This window comes from Thamnophis sirtalis, unplaced genomic scaffold, assembly GCF_051295495.1.
Source record: "Thamnophis sirtalis isolate CommonGarterSnake01/CBP01778 unplaced genomic scaffold, rThaSir2_p1.2 scaffold_1, whole genome shotgun sequence".
Taxonomy (NCBI): domain Eukaryota; kingdom Metazoa; phylum Chordata; class Lepidosauria; order Squamata; family Natricidae; genus Thamnophis; species Thamnophis sirtalis.
Window position 1 is genome coordinate 144,603,828 of NW_028261381.1, and position 19,678 is coordinate 144,623,505.

Consider the following 19,678-nt stretch of genomic DNA (forward strand, 5'->3'; position numbering starts at 1 on the left):
TCAGTGGAACAGCTTGCCTCCAGAAGTTGTGAATGCCCTAATACTGGAAGTCTTTAAGAAGATGTTGGATAGCCATTTGTCTGAAACGGTATAAGGTTTTCTGCCTAGGCAGGGGGTTGGACTAGAAGACCTCCAAGGTCCCTTCCAACTCTGCTATTGTATTGTATTGTATTGTATTGTATTGTAAAACCCTCACTCCGTCTATATGAAATGCTAAACTTCATGTTAGTGATGACTTTAGGCTTCTGAACTTTTTAACATGTCTTGAGTTTTTTTCTGAATGTAAAATCTGGAGGTCATTGAACACAGCACAGCCCACTTTAATTTTTTTTTTAAAAATTAAAGCTACACGGAAGTTGGTTTGACATCACATACTCAACTTGAATTTAACATTGACCCATATACTACCGAAATAGATTGGTTTCCCACAAGTAAGAAACACCAAGTTTACCCTCCCCCTCCCCCCCCCGCAACTTCTCACTAACCAAGTTTACCCCCCCCCCCCCGGGCAAATGTAGCTACTAAACTGATCTGGCTGAGTGCACAGTGTAAATCTAGGTACGCTCTACTAAAAGCAAAGTTACTGGATCTAAGCTGCACAAAGAGGTGACCACTAATTGGTGGCAAAAAAGTTAGGCTTCTTCTATCTTCATTCTAACACCCAGGAGCAAACAGTAGTATAGATCTGGTATACATTCTACATTCTTAGAAGAACAGACGGACCACTTTTACACAGCTTCATGTTGTGTGCCAGTTGCACCCATTTCTATCTCACGGAAAACTACTCAGTCATTCACAAGTCACCTCCCGTTTGAACGATTGCAATATGCTCTCCATGGGGCTGTCCTTGAAGAGCATTTGGAAGCTTCAGCTGTGCAAATTACAGTGTTGTGCAGGCAGTCATGAGTGCTAAAGTCCTCTTGCTTCATGAGCTGCATTAAGAACCGTGGTTAGAATGAAGTATTGGAGGCTAGCTCTGCGCGCAGTCAGAAGTTCGATCCTGATCGGCTCAAGGTTGACTTAGCTTTCTATCCTTCCGGGGTCAGTAAAATGGGAACAATATGCCGACACTGTAAAACTGGTCGAAAACTGCTGTAAAGCACTATGGCGCAGTCTGTAAGTCAATACGTGCTATTGCTAATTATTGGTGTGCTCCCAGACACAATTCAAGGTGGTGGTGGACAGCTTTAAAGCCCTTCATGACTTGAAAGCAGGTTAATAATGGGACCATCTCTCCCCATTGGTATCTATCCCTCCTATTGGATCCAGCAGGAGAGGCATGCTCAAGTAGTGCCATCTGGCAGGACCCAAGACAACAACCTTTTTTGCTCTGGCACCCGTTTTTGGTTCTTGCCTCAATCCTACTGGACTTTTATGAGGCATCAAAAAGTTGGCTCTGCCATCAAACCTGGGGTCTTAATACTGTAATAAGCCTGTTTCTTGGCTGCAACTCTGTGAGTTTCTTGTTACTTTTTTGTGTGTGTTTAGAAAGCTAAACTCCAGTTTTGCTCCTATGATTTTCAACCATCTCAGTCCTCTCCATCATCTTGTCACTCATTTGCTATATGTATCCTCCTTCCAGCTCTTGAGATGAACTTATACTATCTGGATAATTCATAGAAGAAAAACACTGAAGGTTTTTTTTTGAGAAGGACATCATCAACAAAACGCTTTGCAAAAAAACCCCTTAATTTAAGAGAGGAAAGCATTTGCAGCAGTCAATAACAGTGTATTACTAATCCACGTATGATATGCCATACGCAAAATATATAAATAAATATATACGTGAATAACAACAGTCAGTGAAAGAAAAGCAGGTTAGAATAGGAACAACAGATGTGGCCATTACCAGAACATCACACAGTTCGCAAGTGATTTTACCTTATCATAGCAGTGGTCTGGTTTGGCATTTCACACCCCGATTAACTGCAGAATTATAGCTATAGGAGAATAATGGGATGTTGAATGAAACTGAATGTTTGCTCCTTATTCATGGTTTAAGGTCTTCCTGTGTTCATTTAGTTCAAAAAATTATAAAAGCTATGAGGAGCAATGAAAGCAATTTGCTGTGTAGCCAATTTCTTATCAAAGTAACTTTATTTTTCCTTTGAAAGGAAAATCAAGTAGCAAGTACCGTTATATGCACCCATGTTTTCACATTTTAGTTCTTCCCCTGCTGCTTTTAAATTATGACCTCATAAAGAATTCCATAACATGTAAGGATGGGGAAAGAAATATCTTATTCAAAAGAGGGACAAGAGAAGTGGGTAGATGCATCCTGGGCATCAGCCAATAGATATTCACTCATTGAACTAGCTCTCTTTTATTCTAATTATTGTATTTGCTTTTTATGGGCCACATTTTAAGAGCAAAACATCTTACAAAATCTTCTAAACTCAAGATATTAGAGCATGAAACTTCTCAAACGTTTATATCATAAGCGGACCATATTACTGCTTTCATGACCCTGATAAGCTATCAACTGCTTGCAGACAGAGGTCATAAGGAAAACTCTATTGGTTAAAACCAAAGGTGTATCTAGTTACTGCAGATGTAAGCAAAGCCTGACCCTTGGGTTACATGCAACTTCTCTTTCTGTAGTCCTAGGATTAGAATCCCAGGGTAGTGCCTAGGGACAGCAGTGTGCCCATAAACATTTTTTCCTGACAATTTTTTTAGCTCATTTAACTTTTTATATTCCCCTTCATGAATTACTGCCTTGTCGTGGCAAATGGGCTTGCATAGCTCAATGAAACTATGAGCTATGCCATACAGGACAACCCAAGATGGGCAGGTCTTGACAAAACATGACCCACTGGAGAAAGAAATGGCAACCCACTCCGGTATCTTTGCCATGAAAACCCCATGGATAGTACCTGGAAGTGTGCTTACCTGACCAGAAAAAGGACACAAATAAACAGAAGTGTTACAAATTCGTTTCTCCATTTTTCCCTTTAGGGAAATATAATATTGTGCCTTTTTTAATATTTCTTAAAATATTTAATTCTTCTAGAAGAGGAGTGGGTGCTAACCTGAATGACCTGAATTGGAGGGTATGAACCTGAATTGGAGGGTATGAAAAGCATACCCTCCAATAATTTTGTTGAGTCCTCTAAAATATTAGAGTAGTAGTATATATTTACAGCATGTCCACTGAACAGATAAAAAAACTAAAATCCAAATCTCAGTATTGCAGAACTCCCACTCTGAAGCCTAGGTGTCTTGGGCCTACAATCTGCAGAGTCCCCAAATTGTCAAAATTTTAGTTTTAGATTTAGCTTTTCCAGGAGGTTTAGTTCCCATATATCCGAAGGATTATCAGTCTGGAGAAAGCTCATTTATTGGAACTAAACCTTGGAAAATAATTTCCTAGCACCAGAGAAAAACATTTGAGTAACAAACTGTTAAAGCATCCAAAGAATTTGAAAGATATTTTTCCAATCACATGACTTAGGGTTATTATGAAAGAGTCCTGCCTTGCAGATCTCAACAAAAGGAGATTATGAAGTAGAATATGACAGTTTTCTTCTCATGCAAAGAAAACAACATTTTTAGGAAACATCAACTGCAAAAACTAAAATGGACAGAGAAGGATGTCATGCCGAGAAGAATAATTTAAGGAGACCACATAACAAGAGTTAAAACATCTTGCATATCTTGGGAACTAACTGGAAAAATTCTTCCCAGTGTATTTCTTAAAGACTTATTTTCCATCTTCACATGATTATTTTTTCAACTAGACCTTTGTCTTTTGCATCTGTGAATAACAATACAAATATTTAGCATTCTTGTTTAAAGCACCATTAAGCATTTTCCAGTGACTAGCAAAATGTCATTCATTGTGACACATAGAGAGGAAGGGTATGCACATTAAAAAGCTGAGGCTGGAGGAAGAAGAATGCAGCACTCATGCTGCAAACCACTGGGATTCTCTCAGGGAAGGCTTGATTATTCAGCAACAAGGATAGGAACAATATTTTAGATTTACAACCACATCATGATCATATCCTTCAAAACATCCCAGATGAAATCAAGAACATGCTTAATGTCATAACCATGTCTATCTCTGATACACTTTATATACAGAAACACACACACACTGTTACTGCTGCAGAACTCTTTGCCTGCTATTTCAGTTAATATTTTCTTGAAGAAAATAGGATTATAAATTTCATTGTATTAAGGCACCCTCCCTCTTTAAGTGCAGCTTGAATGCTGACATCAATATTACCTCATCTTTGTACATAGGAAACCTCTTTCAGATATTTCCCTTCCATTTCAAAGTCCAACTGTTAAATGCATTGATTTAATTATTGACTGAGATTATCAATCTTTCCAACATAGAAGTGCTTTTCAACTCTGCCAGGCTTATTATCCCTACCCCAACAGTACTCCAGTGATAATATGCAGGATGCAATCCTACAAATGCAGTCATTGAAAAAGCAATCAAGACACAAAAATTGTTATATATATAATACATCACATTAACAATATACATTGGCACATCATTGCCAAGTAGTTCACTCCGCTGAGACTCCAGCATGTGTAGAAATTAACTTTTTCTTCTCCAACAGCCCTCTCCCACCTCCCACTTAGCCCCAGAGGTTTCCATAAGCTCAACTATAAAAGTAATATGCTCTTAACAACAATATTTTAATTTCAAATTATGAACTGTGCTCACAACAATCTCATAATACTGTCAGTAGAAACATATTATTTGAAGGGAAAAATAGCATTTGTAAACATTGGAGTGATGAAAAAATATGGAACTTTCAGCATACCTAGCTTCTGAGCAAGTAACATTGACAGAATAATCTTGAGAAGTCCTGCTTCCCAAGCCTATATATGCAGTCCAGAAAAACAGGGAGTGAAGCCATGGGTCCATTTATATCCACCTGGGGATCTTGTAGGAAAAGCAGAATATACATATATAATATAAAATTTTAAAAACTGGCATTACATTTTGAGATATATTCTATAATGGTTGCATTTTTAACACAATCCTTTACAAAAAGCTAGTGCCTTAAAACAGGATTCACATAACACAGGTCTGCGACTGAAAAGCTGTTTGATTATTTTCATCTAATTTCCATGTATTCTGGTGTGCTGAAAACAAATAAAATATTGAAAAAACTCCTAGACGTCATGATTTGCCACAACATGCAAAATTGTCTTCAAATTTATCCCTTTTTTAAATTTTTGGTATTTTTTATATTATGGGTTTTTAACCAAATTTAAAGTCTAAATTACTATTAATTAATTCACATAAGTGCATTTAAGATATAAAATGCCAAACAAACCTTAAAGGATTTATACGAGTTATGTAAAAAAAATATAGCACTGTAAATCTGATGGTCAGCAATATATACATAAGCTAAGCAAGTTTTAAGTCTGTGCTTCTAATGGTAGAAGAGGTTAATCTTTCCTGAAGAATCCAGTGGGAGACACAGGGCAGATAACAGCATCTCCGATCAGTGCAGGAGGCGTGGCCAGCACTGTGACGTCTGGTGTAGAGACACAGAGCTGCTCTCTCCTGCATGCCATACTTGTCGTGACCCATCAAAACCGCGCTCGACTAAGCCGCGCCCGATTAAACGGCGTCGTTGACGTCATCAACAGGGCGACAACAGCCAGCGCGGAGAAAGAAGGGCGCTTTAAATAGCACTTTGAATGCAAGCCGATTCAACTTAAGGTAAGGGTTAGGTTTAGGGTTAGGTTTAGGGTTAGGGTTATGTTAAGGGTTAGGTTAGGGTTAGGTTTAGGGTTAGGTTAAGGGTTAGGTTTAGGGTTAGGGTTAGGATTAGGATTAGGTTTAGGGGGGGTTAGGTTTAGGTTTAAGGGTTAATTTTAGGTTTAGGGTTTACAGCATGCTTCTGTCTCCGCATTGTTGTCGCCCTGTTGATGACGTCAGCGACGCAGTTTAGTCGAGCGCGGTTTTGTGGTGGAATCGCACGAATCATCATCAGGTTCTTGGTTCTAGGCTATTCACACGTTTTCATCGCAATTCATGTTAGCTTGTCATTCTACAACTGTTATGTTATGGCTCCGCGAAAGTGTATTAATTCGCCAGTTTCTGTTTCATCTGTGGTGAATATACAGTGTTGAAGCAACAGCAGAATATTACAGACTTTGTGAAAAAAGTATACTTTGCATACTTTGGACTAAAAATTGGAGATCAAGATAAAGTTTGGGCGCCTCATAAAGTGTGCAACAGCGTGTTGAGGACCTCCGAAACTGGTTCAAGGGTAAGAAAAAATATTTCCATTATGGGATTCCTATGATATGGCGAGAGCAGAAGAACCATAGTGATGACTGTTACTTTTGTTCATGCGATGTGAAAGGGTTTAATTCCAAATGGAAGCATTCCATTTCATACCCCAATCTTCACTCAGCAATTCGTCCCATCCCCCATGGCACAGATATACCAGTACCCAAGCCCCCTGCTACCTTGGAAGAGATACCTAGCTCTGGTGAAAGTGAAGTCATACCTGAACCAGATGACGAATCAAGTTCTGACTTTGAACAAGACCAAAAATTTTTTTCTCAGGAGGAGATGAATGATTTGGTAAGAGACTTGAATCTTCCAAAGATGCCACTGAGTTACTCGGATCAAGGCTGAAAAGCAGGAATTTATTGTTGCCAGGAGTGTCATCTTCATGGTTCAGACATCGTGAAAAGGAGTTCGTTTCTTACTTCAACCAGGAAAACAAGTTGATTTATTACATCGATGTCGAGGGTCTGATGGCTCAATTTAAAATCCAATATGATTCAGAGCAATGGCGTCTTTTTATTGATTCTTCAAAAATAAGTCTCAAAGCAGTTTTACTCCACAACGGTTTTTACGCTTCCATACCTGTAGGTCATTCCGTACACTTGAAGGAAACCTACGAGAACTTGGAATTGGTTCTTGGTAAACTTAAATATGAAGACCATGGTTGGCAAGTGTCTGGGGACTTGAAGGTCTTGTGCGTGCTGCTCAGGCAACAAGCTGGGTATACCAAATACCCTTGTTTTCTGTGTCTATGGGACAGTCGAGACTGACAAAATCACTGGACCAAGAAGAGTTGGCAGCTGAAGGTGCTAACAGTCAGTGAAAAAAATGTCCTCCGAGAAACCTTGGTACCTTCCCATAAAGTTCTTCTACCACCTCTCCACATAAAATTGGGATTGACGAAGCAATTCGTAAACTCACTTCCAAGAGATGGAGAATGCTTCAAATACTTGGTCACCAAGTTTCCATGCCTGTCGGAGGCAAAATTGAAGGAAGGTGTGTTTGTCGGACCAGACATCAGAAGGCTTATAGTTGATCAAGAGTTTGTCAATACCATAACGAATCCTCAAAAAGAAGGGTGGATTACATTTAAAGAAGTTGAACAGAAATTTTTAGGCAATAACAAAGATCCTCACTACAAAAAGATCGTTGGGAGAATGCTAAAAGCATTTCAAGCTTTAGGTTGCCTGATGAGTTTGAAAGTGCATTTCCTCCAGTCCCACCTTAACTATTTTCCCAAAAATTTGGGAAGTGTGAGTAAGGAACAAGGTGAATGATTATACCAAGACATTAAAGAGATGGAAAGGAGATACCAGGGAAAATGGAGCATTACAATGATGGCAGACTACTGTTGTATGCTTCAGGGAGACATTCCAGATGCTACTCACAAGCGTAAATGCACCAAGAAGAGTCTCACAAGGAAGAAAAATCGAGTTTTGTGTTTGTAGGTGAGCTCATTTCAGTTCAAAAAAGGATTTTCATGAAAATATTGTAATAAAAATTTAATTTTATAAGTCTATTTCCATTTATTTTGAGGTATTGCCTTATTTAACATAGTTACCTAAATTGTCAGGAAACGTGATGTCCTATGACAAAATGGAGGTCATTTTCGGATTCAGCGCACCAAAAAACATAAAGATTATGTGGAATAACCAAAACAACTCTCGAAAAAAAATGTCTGCCCACCTGTGTATAATTGTCTATTTCTCGGATAACTAGCAAGATAAAATTGGTCAGCAAATTTATTTCTTATAGATTGAACATTCTAGTACAATGATGGCTAACCTTTTTGTCAACATGTGCCGAAAGCGTGTGCACGCCCAACAGCGCATGCATGCACCTACATACATAATGCAATGCGTGCAAGCCCCCCTCCCGCTTTGGGCTTAGTAGGCCTTTTTGCAGCCTCTTGGGAGCAAAAATGGGCTTCATGGGCCCCCACGACACCCCTCACGCAGGTGTGCGCGTCTCTCGCATGTGTCCTGCCCCCCCCACACACACACGCACGGCAGAGACCCGAAAACCAGCTGGCCGGCACACGCACATGCATGGTAGGACAATGGCTCACATAACCGCAGAGAGGGCTCTGTGTGCCATCTGTGGCACACATGCCATAGGTTTGCCATCACGGTTCCAGTATAAGCAATATAGACATAAACATTTTAGAAGTAGTCTTTTTTTTGTTAATAGCAGTTTATTAGTTGTTAATGAAAACTGTCTGTTTATATCACAACACTCTTAAATCCTATTTCATTTTTTCATGCACCATTCAAATCAAGAGTAGAATTCTCCTCTACTCATGGACCATACAGTTCTGTTGTAATTCATTAAACAGAAGAGTTGCATTAGGAAGTGAAAGAGTAAATGTTATGCTCTGGCAGCTTTCTAAGCAAACCGGTTTTCCTATGTTTTTCCTTGGAGCAGTAGATCAATTACTGATCTTATTTTTGGAAGGCAGTTAAGAAATTGTTTCAATATTCCATCTAGTCACATGGAATATTTTGCCACATTTTAACTCTATGTAAAGTCCCCTGTGTTTTCAACTATTTTCAACTGAATGTTTTAACCTCTCCTGTTTCAAAGGGCATCATTTACATATTTGATTAACTTTAAAAACTTGCTGCTTAACAGACTGAAAGAAGAAACCTATCTAGGGCAGTAGCCATCAACTCCTTATCCATCAGCTGCACTGAAAGAGAAAACACATATTTGTTCTTTAGTAATCACAAAGGCTGGTTCAGCTTTTTCACCAGGCTTGTTTCATGTGACATCCAGAATGGCCACATCAGTAGTATTTTTCTTTTTGTCCTCAAGACAAAAAGGAACATGCTTCTATTGTTATAATCTCTTTTTATATTTTTTCCATTCTTCCATAAAAAACTACATGAGATCAATAATTCTTTCTTTGTCTCAAATGTTTGGGTTCGGGGACAAGAAACACCTGACTAATCCCAGAAAATTTGTTGATTTTAAATATATATTAAGGTTGTCCAAAAGCACTGTGGTGTCTAAAACATGCATTCCACACAACTACATTCCACCTACCACTACTGCAGGATTTTTTCTTATTTTCTTTTTCTTCATAGGCCAAGATTAAAACAATCCAGAGCAATTCAGAATCCATGTTTGCATGCTGATTGTTTTGAGTATTAATGTAAACCGCCTTGAGTCTTTCCAATTTGGCAGTTATAGAAGTCCAATGAATAAATAAAATGTTATAATGTATTATGTTAAACCTTCTGAAAGGTAATTATTTGGTTTGCTAAAAAATCTAGAATTTATCCATGGGAAATATCCATGGGATATTTTTGAATATCAGGAAATATTACCTTCAAAAAGGCAGGAATCCATTTTTAGTAGAAGCAATAAAAATATAGGAAAACACATCAGGTTAAAATTACAATTTTACTAACAACTAAAATAATTGTTAAGTGGGGGCCTTGGAAAATTCAACATAAGTTTCCTTGAACAATATGAGCTAACATATTATTTGTGCATGTTTCAAATAGAACCATAAGATAAAAAACATACTCTTTAACCTATAATCTGAATAAATAACACAAGTCTCCATGTCAGATATAACCCAAAGGGAAAAATAGTATTTTGTATTGTTTTCTGCTATTTCATCCTGGAAAAAAATTCCCTATTTTTGAGGCCTGTTACAAATTTTGGAGAGCGTGTGGGATGGATAGACTTGGGAGGGGCAGTTTAATATTATTAGCAAATGCTAACAGAAGCAAATAGAGAACTCTTTTCTTGGCTTAGGTTCTATATTAGCAACAGAGATGATAGTAAAGAGATGGGGGAGTTGTAATAGAAAGCTTCTGATAAGCTATTTTCATCCACTCTGGCAAACTGGAATTTAGTTCTCAAATGTATTTAGAAAGCAGGCTCAAGAATTCAATTCGCTAATCAATTTGTCCTTAATTATTTTCCCTGTGCTTCCAAACACCTTGTTCTTCCACTGCATTTTATCAAATGCAATGGAAGTACATACCCACCAATTGCATCATTACACCGATTCTTTAAAGGGCCCTGCCACAATTTATTTCTATTTTTAAAAGTCCATTCATGCAATACATGTCTACTTGATAATAAAAGCCAGGCGTGGCAATGTTTTAAAGGCTGTTTTAGTCTGATAACATCTTACATGACTGGGGTCAGATCAAGGTTATGATGGCCTAGACTCCTAGAGGCTAAGGGCCTACATACCCCATTCGGGATACCCAAACAAAATCTCAAAGTACTTCACATAGAGGGATGCTAAATACTTTTAACTATGCACCTTAATAGAAAGAAATCTTCCGTATTTTCCTGCACACCGAAGATTAACTCGAAAAGCTAAAGTAACTACTGTTCAAATGAAGCGCATCAACTTTTGCAGCACGTAGTTACAGGAAACACATGAGAACGGGTGACAAGCCGATTCTTGGTAAAAAAAAAATCCAGTGGCTTAACTAAATTACAATATTGTACACCGGAAACGTGCCCCAAATACTGCAGCACTTTTCTCAGATGAGACACCTTCCTAAAAGGATGCAGTGATTGAAGTATTGAACAAGATCCAGGAGATCAGGGCTCAAATCCATCCTTTACCATAGAAACCCAGGGATTAAGGCTGGTCCAGTCACCCTATGCCCGACCAAGGGGGGTTTGGGGTAAAAAAAATAAACCAGGGATGAAACGATCTCTTGACGAAAACCGAGATATAGTAATACATTTAATTCCCGCCTTTTAAAAAAGGCAACCGTTTCTTTAATGCAACAGTAGCATTCAGTACTACAGAAGACGAGATGGTATTCCGAGAATAAAATGCATTTCTTTACATGCAACCTCTGCACGCGAACGTGTAAGAACCCTCCTTCCCCGCCCCCCACCCCCCCCCCGCAACAGAGAACACTGACTCATTCTTCCCCTTCTGCATAACTCTCGCGACATTCTGGGTCGCGTTGTTAAACGTGATGTCCTTTTGGGCGCTGGTATTTCTTCGATCGGCGACAGGGTGGGAAGAAAGAAAGCGAACATAAGGAGAGGTCGCCTAACATCATGACTGACAAGCACCTGAAACCAATGAAAAAGAAGAACGGCTCACGATGAGCCAATACGACGAAGAGGGAGGCGTGGACTCTCCGGCGGCTGATTGATCCCAGCCTTCGCGACGGTGTTGTTCAGTCGGCGCGAGAACATTCTAGAGGTAGGTACTTGGCGGCCATTACAGCTGTGCCCCTCCCCCTCTCCTTTAAAAAAAACCCACCCTAATGCTGCTGCTATGGCAGATTTGAGCTCGGTTTGAATTTAGGTGCGGGCGCTCCGCCGCCCGGCTAACAATGCTGCCTCAACTGATGGTCTTTTCCTTCTGGCAGAGTAACCGGCAAGGCTGATCCCGCTGATCCCGCCCGCCTCAGGACGCTTGGACCCCCCCTCCCCTCTCCTGGCGGTTGCGGCGTCCGCCTGCTCCGCATCTGTATCTCTTTAGAAAAAGCGCCCGGGTGCTCGGTGACACCCTCAGCTCCGCCATCGTTCTCCTCGTACTAATTCGGCTTCGTCACAGCCCGGGGCGAGCAGCGTTGGGTTTATGTCTGTATTGGACGAAAACGGTAAGTAAAAAAAGAAAGGGGACGGGGGTGTGAAAGGTTAACGTATGGAGGGGGGGAGCAATGAAGGACAGCTTGTTTGCTGGTGGGGCTGCGTTTCGGAGGCCAGTACGGTGAGGAAGACGGGCGGCGGCCTGAAAGCGCTTGCGAGGGTGGTTCGCATACACACACACCTCATTTGTGTAAGTGGAAGGTGTTAGTATTGGCCCGTAATGCCTGGCCTCGAGTAACTTCCTGTCGGACAGAATGGCAAGGTCGAGTCTGTTGGGGACGAGCGGACGAGACACCACGCCTGCTCCCTTCTCCAAATTGCCCTCCGAAGGGTCGCTACAAAAACAGCTCGTTCTCGAGAAGGGGAGGGGGGAGAGACAAGAAGGACTCGTAGTCCCAACTTCGGCCTTGGACCGCATCGCCCTAAACAGGACGCGAGGTGGGCCGTTTAGCCCAACGCCTCTAGAAAAGAAGCCTGCAAATATGGAGGTGGCGTCTCCTTCCCTTAACCGCCGCTGGCGGTCACTTCCCCCTCCCCCCCTTCGCTTTCTTGAACGAACGCGCGGCTCTACAAGATGGCGGCCGCCAGGTCTTCCGCGCCTCAGTCCTCGTGATGATGGGGGGGGGTGGAGGAGAGAAGCGGGCGGAGTGCGCGCTCTGTGGCGCAGTTCCTAAACCCGCAGTGTGCGAAGGGGGAGGGAGGGGGCGGGCGGGCGGCTGCGCTCGGGCGCTTTCGAGGGTTCGGGAAAAGGGGCGGCGGGATGGGCTGAGCGGCGACTACGCTGCCGCCGCTTTGTATTTAGGGCTGACTCAGTGCTTAATTGCTGCATTTCTGAGTCATTCCGACGCTGGGGTGAAGAGAGGGAGGAGTTCGGGTTTTTTTAAAGTGGGTTTATACGCGATAGCTTCTTCGTGGTTTTACCTCTTTAAGATAAAATAATTTGAGCTCCTTTCTCTCCCCCCCCCTTTTTAGGATTTTTTTTCTTGCCGCTTCATTTGTATTTCATAACTATTATAAGCACGTGTGTAGGTCACGTGGAGAGAAATTTGGTGGTTTTTAAATTCATCTGCCTAAGTAAAAGAATAAAAGCCTTGACTTATTTTAAATTCAACAGCGATTGCGTTTATTATGAGGCATAGGGATACTTTTTAAAATATTTTACTCGTTTTTAAGGATTAAATATTGTTTCTCTCAACTTCATAAGTTCGTCTTTCTTAATAGAGGATACCACTGAAGTAACTATTGGCTGGCAAACTGTAATATATGTCTCCTACCAAAATTAGGACTGGCTAACAAATAATAATAAAACTTAAATGAAAACATTTCTTCATTGCTGGTCATAGAACAATATAATATAATAAGCTATAATTGTTACGAAGTCCAGAAACATAGTCTACAACATAATTGATTCATCATACTAAGCTTGCAGTGTTGTGACAAAATCAGCATTCATAATTCTGTAATTTTTGCTGGAGGCTCTATGTTCAGTATTGTATAAAAATCAGACCAGTTATGTTTGAATTCAAACAAAACAAATGTGGGCATGTGTGTGAAGTATAAAAGCTTTCCATATTAATATTGCAGAGCTGTTGCGCAGCCATTGGTACCTGTATTGGGGAAATATAGCATACAAGCAAGAACCTCACAGCCTCAGTGGCGAAAATTTTTTCATGTCAGAGACCGAGAACTCTTGCAGTCGTTTATGTCATCACGTCTTCTCCAGACAGAAGATACCAAAAAGTTGCAATCAAAGATCTCTCCATCTTATTGATAAAGCTACTAGTAAGCCAAAATGTCTGTCAACGTCAACCGCAGTGTTTCAGATCAGTTCTATCGCTACAAAATGCCCCGTTTGATTGCCAAGGTAGATATTTCACTTTTTCTTCAAATGTGGGTTAAAATTACCAGTTAATGGTGTGATATCATATATACTTGAGTTTCCTTTTCAGGTTGAGGGCAAAGGAAATGGGATAAAGACAGTTATCGTCAATATGGTTGACGTTGCAAAGGCGCTTAATCGGCCTCCTACGTGTAAGTTCCATATAATTTTCCATTGAGCTTAGTTTTATTAGCAAAAGCATTTTTAAAGTATCTTAGAAAATAATACTACTATAGTGTATACACACACTTCATTTTCTCATTTTCAGTCCCCCCCCCCTTTTCAGTTTCAATTGCCTCATGGAAGTGTGAGATAACTGTCAATAACAGTGCTATTGTCACTATCAGCCTAAATACACAGTTTTGTCTTCTGCCTCATGGTGTCAGCAATTTTTAAGGCAGAAAGGAAAAGAGCTGACTTGAATAGTTTTTTATAGTGATGATAGCTATTGTGAATAGTACTCTAAAGCAATGCATAATTATTGTTTTGATGCATTCCGTATTAACTAAGGAATGTTGATTCTGTGCAGAAACAGTTGTGATGTGAATTCTAAAGGTGGTCTTAAAATTGTAGTAAGATAATAAAATAATGATTGCATTTTTCATGAGCAGATGGAGGAAGAAATAGGAAGAACTAGAACTACTACTGGAAGACCCAGTGTAGTAGTTTGGAGTTGAGTGGTGCTATAAATAAATAAATTGAAATAAATTTGCAGAGGGTTAGTCAGAAGTGAGTGTGGGAAAGGAGTTGATAGAAAACTTCATGGCTAATTTTTCTTTTCTTGAAAGATCCCACCAAATTTTTTGGTTGTGAGCTGGGAGCGCAGACCCAGTTTGATGTTAAGAATGACCGTTACATTGTCAATGGATCTCATGAGGCGAATAAGCTACAAGACATGTTGGATGGGTTCATTAAAAAATTTGTTCTCTGTCCTGAGTGTGAAAATCCTGAAACTGATCTGGTAGGTGATGCTTCTAGAATGCTAAGAATTTAGAAAGAAAATAATATATAAAGTTTTTTTCCCCAATCTGCAATCCAGTTTCAGCAATCTCACTGAAACAGTTTTGTAGAGCCAAGGTGGCGCAGTGGTTAAATGCAGCACTGCAGGCTACTGCTAGATCAGCAGGTCAGCGGTTCAAATCTCACCGGCTCAGGGTTGACTCAGCCTTCCATCCTTCCGAGGTGGGTAAAATGAGGACCCAGATTGTTGGGGGCAATATGCTGACTCTCTAAACCGCTTAGAGAGGCCTGAAAGGCCTATGAAGCGGTATATAAGTCTACTGCTATTGTATTTGGTCAACCTTGAGGTTTTCTCTGAGGTGCCCTACCAATATCTCACTAAATTCTTTAAAGAAAGGCAGGAGATACTTGTCTTGTAATTAGACATATTTAGCTAACATTTCAAACAGGATTACTTCGGTACTTAATGAATAAACAGTATGTGTGACAAGACAATATAAGGTATACTAATTATATACCAAATTACTTGTGAGTGAATTTGAGTAGGCTTTGTAGCTAAACTTTATAACAAAGCAAAACTTAAAACAAGCTAGTCTAGAATTTTCAACACAAGCCAGTTAGAACATATATTGCTCTATTGCTTTCCGCTGTTTCATTTTCTTTAGAAAGGGGTTATAAAATAGAAGGGGTAGCATATATAGATATAAATGAATTAATTTGTAGTGAAACTATTGCTCTCTTTGGCAGCATGTCAACCCTAAGAAACAAACTATTGGTAACTCTTGCAAAGCCTGTGGCTATCGAGGCATGCTTGACACAAACCATAAACTCTGCACGTTCATCCTTAAAAACCCACCTGGTGAGTGTTTGTTCTTGATTTTGATATTTACCTATAAAGGATTATTTATTTTCTATTTAATTGAGGGGGAAAACTGGAGGAAGTTTTCTATGTGTGTTGGAACTTGTCTGGAGAACAGTGCTGTGTGAAGACTGCAGGGCAAGCAACACTCTGGGGTAGATAACTTAGTTGTCTATCTCAATTTAAGCTTGCAATACTAAACATAGCCTGACCTATTCCAGTGGTCTTTAAAAATGAGGCCATCTGTTATACAGACTGTAACAATGTATTAATGGTGTTCTTTATAAGCAAATATATTCTGGAGTGTATATGGATATATTCACTTTCAACTTCGTAGTATTGGCATTGAAAGTGACAGGAAATACAGGTAGTACTTGACTTAGCAATCATTCATTTAATGATTGTTCAAAGCTACAATGGCAGTGAAAAAAATGACTTACAACCATTTTTCATTTATGACCATTCAGCATCCCCATGGTCACATGAACAAAATTCAGCAACTGGCTCATTTATGTGCTGAGATCATGTGACCCCCCCCCTTTTGTTATCTTCTGACAGGCAAAGTTGAGAAAGCAGATTCATTTAATAACCATGTTATTAACTAACTGCAGTGATTCACTTAACAGCTGTGGCAAGAAAGGTTGTAAAATGGGGCAAAAATCACTTAAATGTCTCAGCAGCAAACATTTTTGGTCTCATTTGGTCATAAAATGAGGACTGACCACTTGTACTAGTGTATTCCATGCCATATGCAGTCAAGACAGACTTAGATTAGTATTCTTGTACATAATAACTTATTCCCTGTTTTAGTTTTTATTTTAAAATTTAAAAATAACCTTAGAATGTCCATAACAAGTTGGTTGCTCCATTACGTGAGCTAGAAATAAACTTCAGTGAGATTTCTACACCTTTGGAAAGACTAATATTTACTTTTTCTTACTTGTTAGTCATATCACCACTTACCTTGCATGCAATTATAGAAAATAAAATTGTTCTTAGGAAAAAAAAATCTGTCTAAAGGCTGATAAATTGCATATGGAAAAGTCATTATTTGTTAAATACTCAGACAATCAAAAGTTGAATGTGTAGGCTTGGTAATTAGATAAACTGCTTTGTAGTTCAAAAATTTGTATACAAGCAGACTGATTTTAAGATTATCCAAGTACACTCAAATACCTTGACCTGATAGACAGCTAAAGCGGAGTTTGTAAATTAAAAATCTTTGGATCCATGTCTGTTAAAAATATTTCATTGGACTCTTGCTAACGTTCACAGAGTATGAGTCTGGTACAGGCAAGAAAGAGAAAGAAAAGAAGAATAGAAAAGGCAAGGATAAAGAGAATGGTTGTGTGTCTAATACCGAGACACCACCACCACAGTCAGCACCACCAGAAGAACTTAGTCCTCCAAATGTAGTGGTAAGTAGATCTGGCTACAAAAAAATGAGCAAATGCATGGTTTCATTGTAAACATTGTAGTTCCTTGAAAATGAGTGTGAATTTATGGTGACCTTTTTCTGGTAATTAGAGGGGAGTCTCAATTTTATGGTTAATTATTCAGGGGAATAACGGGTTATTTTTTTCAAGGAAAACACAGATCAAAGTAGTTGAATTGTGTATATTTCTTTTTTAAAAAAACAACTATGAAAATGGTTACCTTGTAAATTTCAGGAAGATGAAGATGATGACTGGGGTGAAGATACCACTGAAGAAGCCCAAAGGCGTAGAATGGATGAAATCACTGATCGTGCAAAAGTACTCACATTGACTGATGATCTAGAAAGGACTGTTGAGCAAAGAGTCAATTTACTGTTTGACTTTGTTAAGGTATTTCAGATAAATGGCATGTTTTCCTAATTTAAAAAACTTTTTAAAGTTGAAATGGGATAATTTCAACTGGGGAAATAACTGTTGAAAAATGTTTCTTTTAAAACAAAATGTCTTTTCTGATTCAGAAAAAGAAAGAAGAAGGTGTCATAGAGTCTTCCGACAAAGATATTGTGGCAGAAGCAGAAAGATTAGATGTTAAAGCTATGGGCCCTCTGGTGCTGACTGAAGTCCTCTTTGATGAAAAAATAAGAGAACAGATAAAGAAATACAGGCGCCATTTCTTGCGTGTAAGTTTTTTGTGGATCAAAAACATTCTTTTGAGACAATAGGGCTTTCTGCTTCCTGTCCCAATCTGATTCACTACAGAATATATAAAAGTTGCTTCATATTCAGAATAAAAACATTTCTTATAAAAAAGGGGACTTTGTGATTATTATTTTCTTACTGGTGGCCTTGGCATTTACTATATTGGCCATTAAAGGTGAATTAAATTTTAGCTTCTTGTGCATGCAGTTTTAATAATACAACAGCATATAGTGCATAGTATCTCTTGAAAATTCCGTTTGAAGACTGAGCCAGGTCTAAAGACACAAGCCTGCATTTACCTGCCTTATTTTATTTGTGTGAAATTTCTGTTACTGGTAGTTTATGATTAGGCAAGTGGGCTACACATGCTAATATACACTTATTTCCTAATATGTTCTGGTTCACATTTTAGTTCTGCCACAACAACAAGAAGGCCCAGCGGTATCTTCTTCATGGCTTTGAGTGCGTAGTAGCTATGCATCAATCACAGCTTATTTCTAAAATTCCACACATCCTGAAGGAAATGTATGATGCAGATCTTCTGGAAGAAGAAGTCATATTGGGCTGGGCAGAAAAGGTCAGTTTTTACAAATCAAGACAGCAGTTGCAAACTACATAATCCCTAATTTGAAAAAATGCATGGTAGGATTTGTGCTTTATAGTACTTCGTTGATGATGCTGAAAAGAAAAAACTACTCTAAATCATGTGTCATTCATAGTGTCACGTTGCCATCATATGACATTTTGCAAAGTTTTTTTCCTTCACCAAGCTGGGTTGGGCATGACCTGTGTTTGACGCATCCAACCCACTGACCACCAATTTGACACTCCTGCTCTAAATGAAATCTTCAATGTGGGTAGGAGCAAGCACAAAATACACTTATGTGGCATTGTTGATTATTTTTCTAAATGTGAGGCTCTGGAAAGGTTTTTGAGTGAAGCAGGCTAGCTAGAGCTTGAAGTAGCTGTTCTTTGGAACAGCTGTTTTCCATTTAAGGTAAGATTTCATGGGTAGAATGTCCCAACCTTACGACTAAACGTTACTTGGGTTTAAAATACCATACTTATAAAACATCTGCATAACTTGTTTCGAACTTTCTTTTGATGTTTTAGGCCTCAAAGAAATATGTTTCTAAAGAGCTTGCCAAAGAAATTCGTATCAAAGCAGAGCCATTCATTAAATGGCTGAAAGAAGCTGAAGAGGAATCGTCTGGCAATGAGGAAGAAGATGATGAAGATGAAAACATTGAGGTGAGCTTTAATTAAATGTTCTTTACCCACATGTATTAGAAGCTCTAATTTGCAAATGCATGTTTGGTTAAAAGGATTTGTTGCTCATTTCATTATAATAAAAAGCCTCAACTGTGTAACAATGTTACTGTGACTAAACTTGTCTATTTTTGCAGGTGGTGTACTCCAAGACAGCCAGTGTACCTAAAGTTGAAACAGTGAAGACTGCAAACAAGAAGGAAGATGACATTGATATTGATGCTATTTAAAATGAATCTAGTTTCCAACTTCTCTGCATATCTTGCCAGAAGTGCAACCTTTGTGCACAAGCTATAATAGCTATAAACATCGTGCTATACTTCTTGAACTCAAATATATGTTACCATGACTGGTATTTGTAACTAAGCTTAACAGAAGAGAGGAGTTAATACACCAGCAGACTGATCCAAGTTTGCTGTCTGGCATGTTTCTTTTAAACTTGTATTGGACATAAATACTTGGAGCACATTTATACAGTTGTGAAAATAAAGGATTTGGTTTTGGAATCTTCAGTCGGGACACATATCAGTGGTTTTTTTCTAACAATGTGGGCAGTAATCAAAAATTTGATTGTGTTTGTGAGCCCATTTCATTCCCATCCAAGCATCTTTCGTTTTCTCACTTTGTATACTCGGAGAGAAGGAAATAAACGGGGGATATTATTAATATAAAACCTATTGTAAGGTGCTCAGTGGCGTGGCATAGATTCGTATGTGGTT

General features: G+C 39.1%; 1 protein-coding gene and 1 non-coding gene across 5 annotated transcripts; both read left to right on the forward strand.

The window, feature by feature from the left end:
* The first annotated feature begins 11,307 nt into the window (after positions 1–11,307).
* Positions 11,308–19,471, forward strand: EIF5 (eukaryotic translation initiation factor 5). 4 transcript variants are annotated; one of them, XM_014058086.2, is made up of 12 exons: positions 11,308–11,465; positions 11,635–11,868; positions 13,442–13,721; positions 13,807–13,888; positions 14,525–14,697; positions 15,444–15,555; positions 16,831–16,973; positions 17,226–17,381; positions 17,510–17,671; positions 18,103–18,267; positions 18,804–18,941; positions 19,097–19,471. In XM_014058086.2, the coding sequence occupies exons 3-12, from the start codon at positions 13,650–13,652 to the stop codon at positions 19,187–19,189; spliced, it is 1,296 nt and encodes a 431-aa protein (XP_013913561.1). In that variant the 5' UTR covers positions 11,308–11,465; positions 11,635–11,868; positions 13,442–13,649; the 3' UTR covers positions 19,190–19,471. The 4 variants fall into 4 exon arrangements, with proteins under 4 accessions (XP_013913561.1, XP_087582907.1, XP_013913563.1 ...); XM_014058088.2 differs by lacking the exon at positions 11,308–11,465 and having other exon boundaries at positions 11,529–11,868; XM_087726789.1 differs by lacking the exons at positions 11,308–11,465; positions 13,807–13,888 and having other exon boundaries at positions 11,530–11,868.
* Positions 15,696–15,820, forward strand: LOC148049765 (small nucleolar RNA SNORA28). The gene has a single exon (XR_015695281.1). It is a non-coding gene; the product is annotated as a small nucleolar RNA SNORA28 (small nucleolar RNA).
* Positions 19,472–19,678: the final 207 nt, after the last annotated feature.

Excerpts from the sequence above, each read along its gene's own strand:
- EIF5 (XM_014058086.2), top strand. The coding sequence starts at position 13,650 with ATGTCTGTCAACGTCAACCGCAGTGTTTCAGATCAGTTCTATCGCTAC. Across the intron at positions 15,556-16,830 it reads CATCCTTAAAAACCCACCTG|AGTATGAGTCTGGTACAGGC; the intron begins GTGAGTGTTTGT and ends TAACGTTCACAG. Across the intron at positions 17,382-17,509 it reads TACTGTTTGACTTTGTTAAG|AAAAAGAAAGAAGAAGGTGT; the intron begins GTATTTCAGATA and ends TTTCTGATTCAG.